The 17,899-nt window shown below is 41.5% G+C and overlaps 1 protein-coding gene across 18 annotated transcripts in view; it reads right to left on the bottom strand.

Moving 5' to 3' along the window:
• UNC80 (unc-80 homolog, NALCN channel complex subunit) overlaps window positions 1-17,899 on the bottom strand; it is a 247,007-nt gene that overhangs the window by 21,189 nt on the left and 207,919 nt on the right. For all 18 annotated transcript variants that reach the window (XM_067026776.1, XM_067026777.1, XM_067026787.1 and 15 more), the window contains 10 exons: window positions 17,769-17,804; window positions 17,196-17,414; window positions 11,871-12,071; window positions 9,610-9,733; window positions 8,519-8,644; window positions 7,146-7,269; window positions 6,190-6,396; window positions 3,016-3,200; window positions 2,253-2,418; window positions 694-873 (listed from right to left, as the gene is read on the bottom strand). In XM_067026776.1, the coding sequence (XP_066882877.1) occupies window positions 694-873; window positions 2,253-2,418; window positions 3,016-3,200; window positions 6,190-6,396; window positions 7,146-7,269; window positions 8,519-8,644; window positions 9,610-9,733; window positions 11,871-12,071; window positions 17,196-17,414; window positions 17,769-17,804 (1,568 nt within the window). The remainder of the gene's footprint in view (window positions 1-693; window positions 874-2,252; window positions 2,419-3,015; window positions 3,201-6,189; window positions 6,397-7,145; window positions 7,270-8,518; window positions 8,645-9,609; window positions 9,734-11,870; window positions 12,072-17,195; window positions 17,415-17,768; window positions 17,805-17,899) is intronic.

The following is a 17,899-nucleotide window of genomic DNA, read 5'->3' as shown; positions in this document are numbered from 1 at the left end:
CTGGAAAATAATCAATACAGTTAAAAGAACATTAAATGACAGGGGTATTTATGAAAACTTTCACCTTTTACTTTTTAAAACTATTATGTATATGGAAGCATGTTCTTAACTGGATTTTCCCTCATTTCACCAAATCTTTAGAAGCTCCTGGCTGCCTCAGTTACTGGGGACACTCTTAACTCAATTTGGCTTGTATGCCCTCGAGACAGTCTGCTGCTGTACGTTCTAGATAATATAGCTGGCTGGTCTTTTCTGAGTCATAAGCATATGCAGTGCTCACTTTTCCTTGCCCAATCGGGTCAGGTAAGTACTGAGTGATCTTCTAAGCAAGATGGCCAGGAGAAAGGGGAATAAACGCTCCCCTTAGTTAGTTAACCACAATTTAAATGAGTTAGTGAAAAGGTTGAATACATAAGCTCAAAGAAAACTTAGGGGTCACTAAAGATATACTTTTTGCCTGAACTCCTACCAAATGACCAAGGATATCAAGGAATTTATAGCAAAGCAGGCATTAGAAGTCATGGGATCAGTCACAATTCCTTTGTAAATCCCTTTTGTAAAAACGACCAGAGGATCAGAACTGAAAAAGTTCAGGAAGGTAGAAATCCTTCCCAAGCCCTCATGCACACGGCCAAGCTGGGTCACACATGACCTCCCACCTCTCACTGCCCTGGATTCTGCAGGGTGACCTACTTTCCTCATCCTCCTCATCAGTCCGACTCAGGGTGTCCTGTGAAGCCTGCTGGGACAGTTCACTGTCCTGCTTCCAGACCGTGCCAGTGCCTGTGTTGGAGCGTGACATGGTGGCCAGGCTCAGGCGGTAAGCAGAGGTGGAGGTACCCACGGTGCTGATGGATGTCTTCCCTTGGTAGGCTAGCGGGGTTGAAAGACCAAAGAAAATCCATGGTGAGGATCTTGAAAGAAAACAACTGCTAGCTTCAAACTCCTCCCAGACAACTTATATATTTTTAAGGAAAGGTCATTCAAATAGTATGTCCCAGCGAGCCAGCGAGATGATCTTTAGGACAAAGTAGCAAATGGAACTGAAAATGGTGGGAAGAAAAAAAAAAATAAAAAAGAGAATTGGGCACTGATGTACTTATAACTGAATAATTTCCTTGGGGGAGCATAGTATCTCTAACAATATAAAATGTTTTGATGTTGCTTCCTCTGTCATTGTTTTTCAGTTTTATTTTCCAAGGCTGGCAGAATGCAAATTCATTTTTTCACTGAGAAATGTACGTTACCTGACACAAGCATACAGAAGTAATAAATACATTGTCTGAAAGGAACCTTATAATCAAAATTAGAATACGTAATTAAAACTGTGTTCTTATTCCCTTTTCCTGGAGATTACAATTTATAAAACAGCCCCTTGGTTCTATGTCATATTATTTTATTATAAAGCAGAACATTTGAATCGCCCTGAGTAGATTTCACCAAGATTGTATTTGGCAGTTTTTTTGTCTTTAATACATTGAGAACAACACTAAAAGTTTTAGAAAGAAAAAAAAGCCACATGGATGACAGTCTTCTACTTATGGGTAATGACTGCCCTCTAATGGCAGATAATGATTTATTTTCCTTCCTTAATGACCTGCAATTAATATAATTATAAAAGTAAACAATGCATTCCCAAAGAAAATCTTTTGAATAATGTAAACTAGCCTGCCAGTTTTTATTCACCCCTCTCTCCCTCCAATTTGTGAATTTTATCATCAATCAGACAGACCCAGTTTTAAGTCCCCTCATTGGTGTCACTGTCTTTGTGTGTAAGTTATTTAACCTCTATTGAGTCTCAGTTTCTTCATTCTATAAGCAGACTTTCAGTTATGCGTCTTGCAGGTATTTGTGTGGATTAAATGAAATAACAGCTATGAAATAATCTATCATACAACAGATGCTCAATGAATGTGAGTTCCCTTCTCCTTTTCAAAACGGAAATGAAGGAAAGAATTTAAATAGGTTGTTTTTTTTTTTTTCCACAGCTAAATATTCAAGAAAAAGCTGACCTACTGAAATAAAGATTGAAAATAAAATAGTCAGAAAAGGAATAAAATTAAACTCTTCTGATACCCCCCTTGATTTGTTTTGTTGTTCACAAGGATCACAGGGTCAAATCTACCAGTTGTACCAAAATGGCTAATGCATACTTGGTTCCAAAAAGAGCAGTGACCTGGAAAAAGAGGCATTCTTTGTAGGTTGTAAGTTCCATGAGTAAAACAAGTTGAAAATACCCCTTGCAAACTTACCTGATCCACTGTGAACTGCCTCTTTTAGAATTTTTAGTTCACTGTTGAACTCAGCAATGAGGGAGCTCTTACACAGAGGGCGTGGAATGAAACGCCGTTCCAGCTGGTCAGCGATATGTTGTCGGACGGAAAGCTCTTCATGGTTCTCTGCTGGTTGAGCCAGAAGCTGAAAGGAAGGCATAGATTCTCAGGTCCTCAATTTTCTCATCTGTAAAATGAGCTAATTATTGCATCTATTTCACAGTTGGTGGTGAAGATTAAATAAGGTAACGCATACAAAGTTCTTAGAACAGTGCTTAGGAAGTGCTTAATCAATATGTTGTTTTGAATCACAGCGCCCGGAAATCGAGGCATGAAAAGAATAAGAGGAGATGAATACTGAGGGTCTCAGAGGAAAAGCATGCTTTAACTATCTCATTTTCCCCATGTTTATTTAAAATCAGATCTCCGTCATGCCCCTGAAGACAAGAGACCATTCTTCAGATCATTCTATCCGGTCAATCTTTGTTTCTTGGGGGGTCGGTAAATGGGGAGAGGGCGAAGTTGCACTGACGTTAATCAAGCTCTTACTGTGAAGGTACTTCTAACGTGAAATTTTATCCTCTGGGATACCTGTTTGGGCTGATTTCTCGTCAAGCGTGGTATTAACACGTCCTCCTGACTGGCTATATAGCACAGGCCCCGAGACTGCTGCTGTCATCCTGCCCTAATCTGGAAAGCAGCACGTTCACGGGGCTTGTCACTTCCTGGAGGAGAAGCACACCTTGCACTGGATGAAAGGGCGCAAGAGCACGAAGATGGGGATGCGGGTCCGCACGATGAAGTCGAGGAAGTCCCACAGGGCCAGGCCGCCGACCTTCCGCAGGGCCATCTCCTTCACCTGGAGGCTCAGCCAGTACCACTGGCTGCCGAGCTGCCTCTCAAAGCAGACGAGAATCACCTTCAGCGCTTCACACCGGGAAAAGACACAAGTGAGCCTGCAGACTTGTGCTTCGGGGGAACCCTGCCCACATCCAGCTGCCCACACCCACAGCCTTTTTACACATCTAATTTCTCAATGTCTAAACTCCCTCTCTGTTTCCAAAAACTTCAGCGTACTCCCAAGTGACAATGTTCTGACATCAAGACGGAAATTTCTATGGTAAACATGCTTTGATTCTGATTAAGAGAACACATATATCTTTCTTAAGTGCCTTTAACCACTGTTTTGGAAAATACAAACCGAAGAGGTTCACAGAATTGAAAGGGAAATGTGGTATAAACATGATGTGTGGCTAATATTTTGCTTTCCAGAAGTTTTGTCATAGTGGCTTCATGGTAATACCAGCATATTACTGACATCTGAAACTAAAACATGGGTGTTTTAAAATATTTTTCTTTCAAGCTTAAAAATAATATATTCCTGCTAATAAAAGCAAAATCAAAACTGTGCAGAAATGCATAAAGTTTAAAAAAGTAGTCCTTCCCCTTCCTACTCCCTTCCTGATTCCACCCTAAACTGTTGCCCAGAGTAACCAGTATCTCCTTCCAGAAAAGAAAACACTATCCTCCCTCCTCCACCTCTTAGGATGTCTCTTGCTAAACTGTATTGGATCTCTTTAACAATATCTCTTTCCTTCCAGATTCTGGCAGCCTTGTCACAATCTACATTTTAAAATTTATTTTCAGGAAGCAGATTTCCCAAACAGTGTGTCAGGACAAACCAGAATATTGTAAAAACGTCAGAGATTATGGTGAGGGCTTCCCCTACCACCCAGCTCTCCCCACAGGGGCAGTCAAGGGAACCTGGGCCTTCTTCATCACGTCTTAAGGCCCGTCTCAGCATCTAGAAGACACATAGAAATCCAATTCCCTAAAGCCCTCAAGAGTCACCGACACCTTTACCATCTATTTAGGGTACCTCCAGGGGAAAACCAGGTCATATAACACAGAGAGAGATGTAAGACTCTTCCTTCCACATCTACTTACCTCTATTCCTCTCCCTCATCATAACAAACATATGAACAAAAAGCAGCACTCCTCTAACCCCACCCTGATCCTGGTGACATTTCTACCTGTTATGTGCCTGTTGGCCTTCTTTGGGCTTCTGCCTTTCTGCTTTCCACCTTCACCAGCAACAGCCCAACACACAAACAGGATAGCAAAGGGCTCAGGGATTCTGGTGCTGGATGGATTTGATTTGAAATTTGGCTCTGCCACTTATTGACAGTGTGACTTTAGGTAAGTTATTCAACCTTTCTGGGGCTTAGCCTCTTCCTTCCTAAAGTGAGAATATGTACTTCTTGGAGTTGTTTTGAGGTTTCAAAGTGATGATAATATAAAATATAGAAAACACTCGTTAGTGCACATTAAATGCTCAAAATAAAGGTAAAAATAAATTTAAAATAGAGGTCCAGTAGCCTGGCCAAGTAACCAAAGGATTCACCTTCATTAAAAAAGCAGAAAATAGAAAAAAAAAAAAAAAAAAAAAACCCATCAAAAAATGGGCAGAAGATCTACATAGACATTTCTCCAAAGAAGACATACAGATGACCAAAAGGTACATGAAAAGATGCTCAACATCACTAATTAGCGAAATGCAAATCAAAACTACGAGGTGTCACCTCACACCAGTTGGAATGGCTATCGTCAACAAGTCTACAAATAAATGCTGGAGAGGGTGTGGAAAAAAACGAACCCTCCTACATTGTTGGTGGGAATGTTAGTTGATACAGCCACTATGGAGAACAGTACAGAGTTTCCTTAAAAAACTAAAAACAGAGCTACCATATGATCCTGCAATCCCACTACTGGGCATATATCTGGAGAAAACCATAAATCGAAAAGACACATGCACCCCAATGTTCATAGCAGCACTATTTACAATAGCCAAGACATAGAAGCAACCTAAATGTCCATCGACAGATGAATGGATAAAGAAGATGAGGTATATTTATACAATGGAATATTACGCAGCCATAAAAAGAATGAAATAATGCCATTTGCAGCAGCATGGATGGAGCTAGAGATTATCATACTAAGTGAAGTAAGTCAGAGAAAGACAAATATATGATATCACTTATATGCGTGGAATCTAAAAAAAAATGATACAAATAAACTTATATACAAAACAGATAGACCCAAAGCCATAGAAAACAAACTTATGGTTACCAGAGGGGGAGGGGGGAGGGATGAATTAGGAGTTTGGGATTAACCTATACAAATCACTATACATAAAAGAGATAACAAGGAAGGACCTACTTTATAGCACAAGGAACTATACTCAATATTTCATAATAACCTATAAGGGAAAAGAATCTGAAAAAAAAAGTTATGTATGTATGTATGTATGTATGATTGAATAATTTTGCTACACACTTGAAACTAACACAACACTGTAAATCAACTATACTTCAATTTTTAAGAAAGGGCAGAAAGTGGAGAGAACTGAAGATAGTTACCCGTTAAGTGTTTTCTCCTATCCCTGTCTTACATGCTAAGGCCTCTTTTCCCACCATCCTCTGTACAGTCCTAAACCTCATGCAGGGCTCTGTGCCAGAATCTAGATTTTATCTGAACCCTACAACCTCATGTCTCTGGCAACCATGCCCCACATGGGCAAGTCCTATGCACATTCAGCCTTGTTTCTTTTTTTCCTTTTTCATTCTCATTGTCAATCACATCATTTTCAAATACATTCCTCAGTAATGCAGTCCAAACACCCCCCCCCCCGCCACACACACACACACACACACACTCTCTCTCTCTCTCTCTCTCTCTCTCTCCCTCCCTCCCTCCCTCTCTCTCCCTCTCTCTCTCTCTCTCTCTCTCTCTCTCTCTCTCTCTCTCTCTCTCTCTCTCTCCCTCCCTCCCTCCCTCCCTCCCTCCCTCTCCCTCTCCCTCTTCCTCTCTCTCTCCCTACCTACCTACCTACCTACCTATCTAGAGAAGTACCCACCCAAGTATGCTGCTTGGCTGGTGGACTCTGCCAGCCCTTCCCTGCGCAAGTCTTTGCCGGCATCCCCGGGGGTGGAGCAGTGGGCGGGGGAGCTCTCCAACATGAAGTTCTTGCTCCTGGACGTGCTGATGATCCGTGGAGGCAGGAGCACATTAATGACTGTCTGCAGTAGCAGCTGTACCTCAGGCTGCTCCAGCCATGGGCTATCTGCCGGGCAGAGTTTGTAAGGAGGAAGTGGAAAGAAAAGCAAGTCACAAGGTAGACTTTCCACATTAGACACAGAAAAATTCAGCTCTTTCTCCACCTCCAAACTAGAACACCCTAGAAATTCAAGTGCCTTCCCCACCAAGTACAGCTTCTCCTATGGACAGAAGCAGTGCTCCTGGTACTGGGTGTCTCCTCCGTAGTCAGCACCCAAGGGTCCCTGCTCTTAGCCAAATCTCCCGCTTACCATTTCAATCTCCTTTCTTTCTTTTTTTTTTTTTTTTTCTGCTCAAATACTCATAATGCACTGTCTTTATGTTTGAGATAAACTTTTCCTAAAAGAAAAAATCCCCCAAGAAGTAAGAGTAATGAAAACATATTGGAATTTAGTGACAGTGGCAGGATTTACACTAAACCTAGTGTCAGTAGGTTATCCAGTCCATTCTCTGTCAATGCACATCACGCTGTACTTGAGTTAATACCATTTTCTTAATTGAAACAATGCTCTCCTGATTTTTGCTGTACTGCAATGATTTTAAACAGGATGTGTCTTCTAAGTGGAGCAGAGATAGTCTTGACCAAGGGCAGCTAAACTGAAAAGAAAGAAAAACTCTATTTCCTAACATAACCTTGTTTGAATCATTCAGATCAACTTCAATAATGGCCTTCATGGGAAAAGGAGGAAATAACAGCCTGACACTTAAGAAAACACAACAACAATGATAAATTTCCTTTAGTTAAATTAATCAGACCTTTGCTTCCAGATCCTACTGTGAGTACAAATGGGATGAGCAGATTTAAAAGCATCCCCTCCCTTCGCTCTTGATTGGTGAACGGGGAGATCACATGGCTTAAAGGAAAATCTTCTTTTAAAGCCTGTGCAGCAATAATAGAAAAAAAGATTAATTGACCCCCTCACCCATTGAGTCCGTTTGTTTTTACACAGCATGGCGGAGACGGGGACTCCCTGATGGCTGCACCTGCAAACTAGGAGTTCAATTGTCATCTGTGCAGCATACATGATTCACCCCAAACTGATACTTTACCATTTGTTTGACATAACTGAGAGCTATATACCTAAAAAACAGCAACATCTTGAATATCAAATGAAAAATCATGATACTTATAGTCTGGTACAAAAACAACCGCATTTCCCCATTCATTTCCCCCATGTGTCCACCAAGAAATATTTTAGCAACCAAAGAAAAGGAAGAAACGGAGAACTTGCCACCTGCTCCATTGGGGAGTGATTTAAAAATCCTCTCCCCTGTATAAGACCATCTTCAAGCCAGAAAGCAATAGACAATATAAAAAGAAATAAATGATCTCTGTATACGTGTTGTCAAAATGTATCACTTAGGGTTGTCTTTATTTCCCTTCTGCCTGGTAGCCACGGCTCTTGCTTAATCTCTTTTCCATCATCTAACCATTCTCTGGATGATGGACCATCAAGCTTGGTTGTCAGATAATGGATGGGTCGGTTATCCATTAACAGCCATTGTATACTTCCCATTGGTCAGAGAGCTTTCTGGTGATTTATCACTCTTTAAAGTTAGGTGACACACAGAAATAGGCGGGGAAATTGGCATTCTATACTTTTTTGCTTTGGGAATGATTATTTTAATTTTAGGAAATAAGAGAAGTGGGAGAAAAATGATTTTAAAAAGCACCCACAATATTCAGCCCACAACCATTAAAGAAAATTAAGATATTCAAAGTCTAGTAATAATATTTGAATTTTTTTCACTGCAATTCTTTCTGCAAATCACTTAAAACCAGACTTTGAACATCACTGCCTCTTTTAGTCAACAATTGTGAGCTGATTATCTGTGAACCATTAGTTTCCTAAGGTACTGACACACGTTTTAAACGACGGAAGCGGCTCCTGAGGTTGTGGCAGGACTCAATGACTCTGCTATTTTTGAGATCTCAAGAAGAATTACAGAAGCACAACTTTAGGACCAAGCTCAGGGCTGAAGCTCCAAAACTGTAAAAGTCTGGAGATGTTTACACTTCTGTTTCACAGATTTTGCCCAGCCTTTGCAGAAAAGTAAAAGAGAACACCATGATCAGGTGCCTCAACCAGCAACGTAAAGAGCGTGACAAACAGGTAAGGCAGTCACACCTGTATCTGCAATGCTACAAGCCGGACAACAGCTGTGCTGAAGGGCAGAGGTGGTGAGAGATAAGGGCTGAGATGAAGAAGGGGTAATCCATCAGCAACACTGGAGGGTCCTACCACTCCCATCACCTGAAATACAAACAGAGCACATGACCAGCCTTGACTACTGCAATTTCATGCAACTGTAGTAAGGGAGTCTCAGTCAATAATAAAAATAATAATGATAATAAAAAATTTGAAGGTTGGGCATGTTACTTTTAATCTGTTCGTGTTGCCTTCTTTTGAAGGCATGTAATGTCTGGAGTCAGATCAAACGATTACACTGGATTCAGCCAAGGTTTTGTAGAATGTTGCTTATAACTAACTATGTAAATAATGAGAGATGAACCCAAAATTATTCTAAGCAGGAGACTGGATATACTTACTTGGGGACTCAAAGGAATGCAAAAGGAATGCAGTCAACATTCTTTGATGAAGTAAATACTGACAACAATGATGATGGCAAGAGCTCTACTTGCGCTAGGCATTCCAGCTACGGATTTATTGCTCAACTAGCTAAGCAGCACATTCTATTCAATGAAATGCTCTACCACGGTTTCCACATTGTACAAAACCTTGTCAGGACCAGACTCTAGATATTACATAACTGATAAAAAATTTTTTGTTTTCATGTAAATCCTAGACTGGCCAACCCATAATGTGATTTTGCACTAAAAAAGAAAAAAAAAAATCCTGTTTGCATTTTAATCTCCCCCACCCCAGACTACTTCAACTTCTAGCCAATTGTGCAGTCTCCCACCACCCCACTCTCCAACTGGCAGCCCTCAACTCTCAGCGCAACTTGAAGAGGTAAATTGTCAAAGTAGCGCGTGGGAAGCAGCACACCAAAATCCCATCTGTAGAGGGACGGGCCCCTTGATCTCCCCACACACTACCTTGAAATGTACCTCACTATTTTCAGTGTCACCTGAGCCGTCTGTTTTCATGGGTAGGTGTGTAGGTAGGTAGGTTGACCTGTAAATCTTCAGTTCAGAGAAGTCAATAGCAGAGTTAAATTTTGTAAAGTTTCATAAGATTGCCACTTGGCTACTCACCAGATTGACACAGACATTGATCAGTGACCTAAGGTGAGGCAGGAAGGATATGATTGGCTGCCTCTGAAGTGTCAAACAAACCCCTTCAATCAAATTGCTGGCAGGCTCCCACTCAACCTGTCGCCTGGAATACAATATAGGAGCCATTAGCAGCGTGGCTCCCTTCTGGAGACTGTCTGAAACGAGTGAATGAGACAGTGATTCTGACGCCATCTAAGACAGGATGGGTGTCTGAGACAACAAAATGCTTCAGAGGGGAGGAAGTTTACCCACGTTGTTCCAAAGGTACAGAGCACATTAGGAAGGGAAGAGGATACTGAAAACGTAGCAGAGGCACTCCTGCCCCACTCGACTAATGAGACAAAATCTATTGAAGAAAAAACAGAGATGATGAATGGGTGGCATTTCAAGTTTCCTGGTTTTAACTATGAGAGAGGGTATGAGGCTGCCATTTTAGGAAACCCATCATAGGAGTCATTACTCCCAGTAGAACTAATTTGACTATAGGCTGTGTTTCTGAAACGTTTTTATCAGACTACAGTTGATCTCATCAGCTTTTATACCAGACTGCAACTAATTAGATTTATATGGCTTAACTCTTGCCCAAAAGATGGCATTAGAGGAAAACCGTCTATTTAAAAAGTGTTCTTTCTTTGCCTCCTAAAAAATGATATTTGGGGGCTACATTCTATGGTAGTATAAACGGTGGCATACATAACCCAATTAGGTGAATATGAGATTTCCTGTAATAGAAAACAATCTGGTCTGTAATTGTCTCAGTACTGAAGAGCCATTTCTGTGGCCCCCTAAATAAACAAGTTGGGCTTTACTGAGATCAACGCTATTTCCTGGAAATAATTTCTAAGCTTATATTGCCTACCAAATTGAAATCTCTACAATGACAAAATGGAAATGTTTATACATGAGGATATGTTGACATTCCTGATGCTCAAGTAACCCACAGGTTAGGTTCAGTCAACATTTCTCTTGTTGAACTGAGATCAGCTGAAGAAATTAAATCCAAGGCAACCCCAAATTCACAGCATGCACACCAAGAATATTGCCTACAATTAATCAAGTCTATGAATTAATCCAGAAGTCTACTTTTAGGAAACTGCTGTTCTTTACAATGGGTTTAGTTATATGACAAATGAGTTAGCCTATGGAGATGTTAACATCTTTAGAAGAAAAGTTATTTTAACACACCCTTGTGAGATTTATAAGACTGGCCATTTGCCAATAGGCACGGATGTTCCACTGGGACCACTAAAGAAAACAGGAGTGCTTGAAGGATACTCATTTCTATGCTACTAAAATAAATAACAGATAGGCATCCATCATCATGGTAGAAAAGAATATAGGATCAAACTGTCAATTATTAGAATAAAATCTTTCAATTTCTTTTAAATAAATTCAGCAGCTTCTGATGGCTGCATAAATGAAGAAGAGCACAGGATAAAACCTGGAAAAGTTCTGACAAATTGAACAATAAGTGCTACAGATTCTTGGGCAAGAGTTGCATTGATTTGGGGTTTAGTTTTAATAGGACAGAAAATGGTCTCACTAACCCAAACTGGAAATTTCCAAACTAGTGGGTTTATTAGCATTTATCAATCGATCTATCTGCTCAGGTTTCCAAACTGGGCTCAGAACTCCAGGTAGCCTGGTTCGGAGGCATCTGCTCATAGAAACGCTACCAGCTGATCTTTCAGGCCACTGAGTGGAGCGCAAGTGGCAATAACATTGATTTAGTACCACCTGAATTAGGTGAAAAGGTGAAAATTAGGTATCTGTTATCAACCCTGAGACCTCTTTAGATGCTGCTTCGCTGATTATTGTAAAGCTTGGCATTTCTATAGACTGGTACCTAAAATACTATGTTAAATACACATTTCTGAACATCAAGTTAATTTTTCTTCTCTCCTTAGTTGTTTAATTTATAAGGCATACCTTGCCTTACTTTAAAAGGAATTGAAGGATACACATTGAATTTCTTATGTGTGTCGGATAAGGAACGTGATGATAGCTAAGAAATGAATCGATTTTTCAAGACAAATATCTATTTTTGAAGAATATGTTAATTCCTCAAAATATAGACCCTGCTACTTATGCATTCATATATCTGATTAGCTCTGCACATATAACCAACCAAACACTTTTGAGCCATTCATTCAACTCCGGATTGATCCACCACCTTCAAAAATGACAAACGTGAAGACTGCAGCTTGTAATACCAACAGCTGACTAGGAGGCCTCCTCACCTCAAGGTAGGCATCTTATGAATTTTGTTGAACATCCTATCCAATCTCTTTAAAATGAGGATAAGGGCCGGCCTCACTGCTTCAGCTGTCCAGTCGGTGATGGGGAGCATCTCCGTGATGTAGCGTCGAAGCCCACGGCTCTCCATTGTCTGGGTGTCGTATGGCGCCAACTTCAGAAGGGAGTGTGCAATTTCCGCCAACCTAAAATGTTTTGTTTTGTTGTTAAAGCTTAGAAAGCCACCAGGAGAATTTTCCCACACAGCATCGTGCCAATCACCCTCCTTCCAGCACACTGACTCCCTAAACTATGAACATTCTGGCACATTATCTCATAACTTGTAAATAAACGTTTTAAAAAACAAATCTGGTGCTTCCCTGGTGGTGCAGTGGTTGAGAATCCGCCTGCCGATGCAGTGGACACGGGTTCGTGCCCCGGTCCGGGAGGATCCCACATACCGCGGAGCGGCTGGGCCCGTGAGCCATGGCCGCTGAGCCTGCGCGTCCGGAGCCTGTGCTCCGCAACGGGAAAGGCCACAACAACCGCAAAAAAAAAAAAAAAAAAAAAACAAATCTGGACAAAATAAGGCCCATATATTTCAGTCGGTTGGTATATCTCTTAAGTCTTCAATTTGTAGGTTCCCCCTCTTCTGCTCTTGTTTTGACATCTAGTAATTTATTTGTTGGAGAAATTAGCTGTTGGTCCTGTAGCATTTCCTGCACGCTGGATTTTGCTGATTGAATCTCCATGGTGTCATTTAATTTATCCTATTGCTCCTGTATTTAATTCAATTGGTAGTTAGATCCAGGGGCTAGATCAGATGAGGTTCTGATTTTCTGGTATGTGTCCTTCACAGGCGATGTGTATTTTCCTCAGGACGTATGTGATTCCTGGCTGTCACTCTTCATGATGTCAGTGGCTATTAGTGATCACTGCACAGATTCCTCAACTCATTAGAAGTAGTACAATGGTAATATTGTACCGTTCCTTTTTTTCATGTTTTAACTATAGCATTTTAATAAGAAGTCCTTTTGATTACTCCAAGAGAGACAGGACAAATGCTTAAAAAGAACTACAGTTTAAGAGCACCCCAGGCGATTCTGACAGGCACTCTGGTATAGGAATCAGAGCTAGGCCCTTGCCCCTCTAACACATGGATTGTTCTACAATTGCTCTGTCTGACGAGTGCCATGGAGGGAGGATTCACCACTGCGTAAGGGAGCTCATTCCATCTTTGGACATGCACACTGTGAAAAGCTCTCCTCATATTAGGTCCCCAAATTCCCTCAATTTTTTTCCTACGAGGCTTCATCTGGAAGCATGAGTTCAATCCATCTTCTCCATGGCAACCCTTCACTATCAACAGTCATTGTCTCGTCATCCCCACTCATACTCTCTCCAGACTGAACATACACATTGTCCTTCTGGAAATTGTGAGTGTGTGTGTTTTAAAGAAATCGTTTTAAACAGTCTTCACACTCTTTTGTTTATCTCTTTCTTGCAAATGTGCCATGCAGAAAATAATTCTTTACTTTTCAGGTCGTTTGATTGACAGATAAAAGTATATCTATATACACATATTTCTTTTTTAAATGGGTTTTTTTCTTTTCCTCCCAGCTTTATTGAGATATAATTGACACACAGCACTGTATAAGTCCAAGGTGTACAGCACAATGATTTGACACATACATCATGAAGTGACCACCACAACAAATCTAGTATATACACATATTTCTTTTCCCTTGTTATTTTGTAGGTAATCTTAAGAAATGCTAGAGAAATAACTGATCTAGTTTGAGCTTGAAAACAATAATTAGAGTTGGATTTGTGTCATTTTATGGATTATTAACTGAATTTCTCTCATCTCTGGTCATGTTACAAAATGAATATGCTTCGAGCATAAAACAAAAATTTCCTTTAATACAGTCTTTGCTGTACTATCACATGAATAATCTCAAGAACACAAGGGAGAGACGGAGGGGGAGAAAGGAAAGAGGGAGAGTTGGAGAGAGGTGGGAGAGGGGGGAGAGAGAGAAAAATTAGTTTGCAGAGCTTCTGCTGCTTTGGCAGCTTTGGTCTGGGAAAATGAGGTAATAAATTCCTTTAGGGTAGAAACTCTATCTAATCAAGAATGTTTTACTTGAGAGCCTTGCAGCCAATCATAACTTCTGCAAATGCAGGGGTAGAGATTGCCTCAACACTCCTTCTTAGCTCTTTGATTAAAATCAAGAACCTCTTGCAATTATCTCCTCTTTTATATCGTCCCATTTCTTTTAAAAAAAAATCAACCTTCTCTCCTTGATGGATACTATCTATTCTTAGGACTTTAAATACTACCTATAGGTCCCCAATTCTAAAATTTATATATTTAGCTCTGACTTTGACATACAGCCAAATGTGTACTTAATTTACAAAAGAAAACCTGAACTATACCCTTTGCTCTGGTGTAGGGTCAAAACATGTGGAACTCAGCAAACTCTGTTTGGCCAGAGAACACGACGGGTCCATTTTTATTGAGAGCTGGTGTGAAATAGCATGAACAGAGGGGATGTCGTCTAAATAGTCCCTGGCATTAAAAAATTCTGCCTACCTTCCTATAGATCCAGGCCATGAAATAACTGTGCTCATACAGGTTACTCTTGCTGAATTGCATTGTGATGTTTTGCAGCTTTCAGTACTGCCAGGCATCCAGTCAGGTAAGACTGGCCCTTTACCTGGGTGGGACGTTGGTGAGGCTGCTGGCCGTCACTCTGCTCTTTCCTTTTAACATGCCTCAACCAGGAGATACTTCTTGTTCTTCATATTTTTTTTTTTTTTTTTCGGTACGAAGGCCTCTCACCGCTGTGGCCTCTCCCGTTGCGGAGCACAGGCTCTGGACGCGCAGGCTCAGCGGCCATGGCTCACGGACACAGCCGCTCCGCGGCATGTGGGATCTTCCTGGACCGGGGCACGAACCCGCGTCCCCTGCATCGGCAGGCAGACTCTCAACCACTGTGCCACCAGGGAAGCTCCGTGTTCTTCATATTTTTAAAAGGGGATTTTGCTTTACCAAAAAAAAAAACCTAGTTGTGTGTTTTATCTTACTGACACTTTTTTGTTTCTTTTGCGGTATGCGGGTCTCTCACTGTTGTGGCCTCTCCCGTTGCGGAGCACAGGCTGCGGACGCACAGGCTCAGCGACCGTGGCTAACGGGCCCAGCCGCTCCGCGGCATGTGGGGTCTTCCCGGCCCGGGGCACGAACCCGTGTTCCCTGCATCGGCAGGCGGACTCGCAACCACTGCGCCACCAGGGAAGCCCGACACTATGGTTTTATAATCAGCCATTTCTCCCTGTTGTTTTGATAACTCAGAAGCCCAAAGTCAAATTTACAGTTCATCAGTAGTATCTAATATGATAAAATCACGTAGATTTCCCATGCTAATCTTATCACAAACTAAATTATTTCCCTGCTAATTTTTCACATTGTTTCGACTCTCTAATTTGTAAATTGTATCCCTTTGCATCATATAATTTTCTGAGTTGCCTGAAGTACTTGGTAAAATAATAAACACATAAATACATGTGATATATAGTCCTTGCAACACCACATTCTGTATTCTTATGTGTGCCTCACGTATTGACTGTAATCATGTCGAGGACTAGGGCTTTATTTTACATCCCCAGTGTCTAGGATAGCATGTGGATCTTTCTCATTAGTGTTAGCGTATATTGAGCCCTAGATCTGTGCCAGGCACAGAGCTAATCATTTGAACTCCTAGAGCTCATTTAACCTTTAATAGGGTTTGACCTCTAGAGGGAGCTCCAGGCCTCTCTAACGCATGCTCTCCCCTCTCTCCAAACGCCTTGAGTGTAGATACAGATATGCGTAGGACAGTTACTAACACATTATCATGATCTCTCCCCTCCCCGCCCCCCTTTTCACTCGCTCTCCCATCTTTTAGGAATCTTTTCCCCTTTCTCCCACAAAATGTCTGTCGATAGTAGTGATTCTCTGACTCTAGGAATGTGATGTACAATTACTCAGGTCAGCTAGCCATTATCAGTAGGAAAGGAGACGAGATGGCCTGAATGGAGCGAGGCGTTACTTTGGCAACAGAAGCCTAACACTTCAAACTTTCCTCGCCCTTCCCAGTGCAGGAGCTGAAATTCTTAGTGCAAAATAAGCTCTTCCCCATCACAGCACAGCAGGGAGTGTGAACACATGTGACGCTCTAGAGTTCTGGATGTGTGCCAGCAACTCAGAGAATGTGAAATCAGTCTGGAGGATAAAGAGCCTGTGTCCTCCATACATTTCTGGTTTCTCACTTTCCCTCACTTAGTACTTTCTAAATTTTTCGAGGAATCATTTTAAGAAAAAAAAGAGTCGATAATCAGGAAATTGCTGTTTTGCCAAATTGCAATGTTATTTCTGAAAGGCTAGAGTTTAAGCCTACCTTTAGTTTTACAGATATACTAATCTTTCCAAGTGAATATTTTGTTACCAATGGAATTTTCCTTTCAAGGAATTTTTATGATGCTTTAAAAACTGTTACGAATCTAAATAGAAGATCATCTGGAATTATGTTCCTTTTAAGAATCTGAAAATACAGACACAGCCTTTATAGTTTGAAGCAACAAGTGAAATGACATCTCCTAAGGAAGAAGGAAACACGCATGCACAGAGATATAATTCTGGGGGCTCTCCCTGACATACCAGGAGTACAAATTTTTAGATGACTGGCCTCATCTAGTGCAGAATTTTTACCAGGACACTTTTTCGAAACATTGGAAGGCTATCATTCACAATATGTGTAAAAGGGATCTCAGACTCAGCCAAAGTGTGGCTCCGAGTTAAAACTGCTCCTTCCCTTCAGGCCCCTCACTGAGTCCTCAGCGTAGCGGCAGAGCAAGTCCTCAAGCAGAAAGTAGCTGTGCATTTTTGTGTGTAAAATAAGAGACAGGAGACATTGGATTCTTGTGAAAAATTAGAATTTGGGCAGTAAAGAGCATGTGGAAGAAATCTATTTCCCTATGAATTCAATTGATGCAATCTCCCTTTCACTCTCTTTTATTAAGGAGCAAATATATCAACTGGGCTTTTCTGTCTTTAAGGACATTTCCCCCTGCCCATGCTAAGATCCTTTTCCACGGACTTAACATCTGTTTTCCCAGAGGGCCCTGTTTGATGTGCATCCAAGCTACAGGAGACCAATCAATTTCAGTCAGTTTCAAGTTTTTATCCTGCCCCACATTTATCCCCCACCCCCTGCACATACACACCCAACCCCCTCCAGACATCCAGCCCAAGCCGAGTGCACACTCAGAGGCAGAGAAAATGAGGACAGTACCTCATGTGGGACTTCACGTCCAACAACTCCAGGGCAGTGACCCGCGGTTCCCCGGCCAGGTTTTGCAAGATCTTCAGCCTGGGCCCGCAGTGCTTGTAGAACTCGGTGCAGATGTTCAGCAATGACTCCCGGGGCCTTCTGAACTCCTCCCGAGCAATCCGTTCATCTAGTTCCTCTCTGGGAAGGCCCTGCCCTTCCTCCAGTAAGTGCAGGTTTTCTCTGGGGGAATTATAAAAGTTTAACTGGGGGTCTGGGAAGGTGTATGGGGGGCAACTATGAGAGGAAGGTATCACACTGAAGAAAAATATGATGCCTTATATTATATGCAAGTTAATGAAGCAGCAGGGAGGGGCCTAGGAGAACCTTATTGAAAGGATCAAGAAAGTTCATTATCCTGTAAGATACTGTCTCCCAAACTGTAGTGGCTTTACATTAGCCACTTCCTGAGGATTTATGCAGAAGTAGGATGCCATGCCTGAATGAAAACAAAGCTGACGGAACCATAACCCAGATCACAAGGCAAACTATCACAAGATGACAGAATTAGTACAAAATTAGGTTGTCTTTCTGTACCTGATAAAATGCAGTTTGGCGCCTTGTTCCTGGTACCTGGGAGTCAGAAAAACAGTCTGTGTAACTATCAGAGTAAGAACAGGGGCCCTGTGGTGGGGCCTCTAAACGACTTTTTCTTATGAGAAGCCTTG

Source organism: Kogia breviceps, chromosome 2 (genome assembly GCF_026419965.1).
Source record: "Kogia breviceps isolate mKogBre1 chromosome 2, mKogBre1 haplotype 1, whole genome shotgun sequence".
In the NCBI taxonomy this organism is placed as follows: Eukaryota; Metazoa; Chordata; class Mammalia; order Artiodactyla; family Physeteridae; genus Kogia; species Kogia breviceps.
Note: the sequence above shows the minus strand (reverse complement) of the source record. Positions and strands in the feature narration are given on the sequence as shown.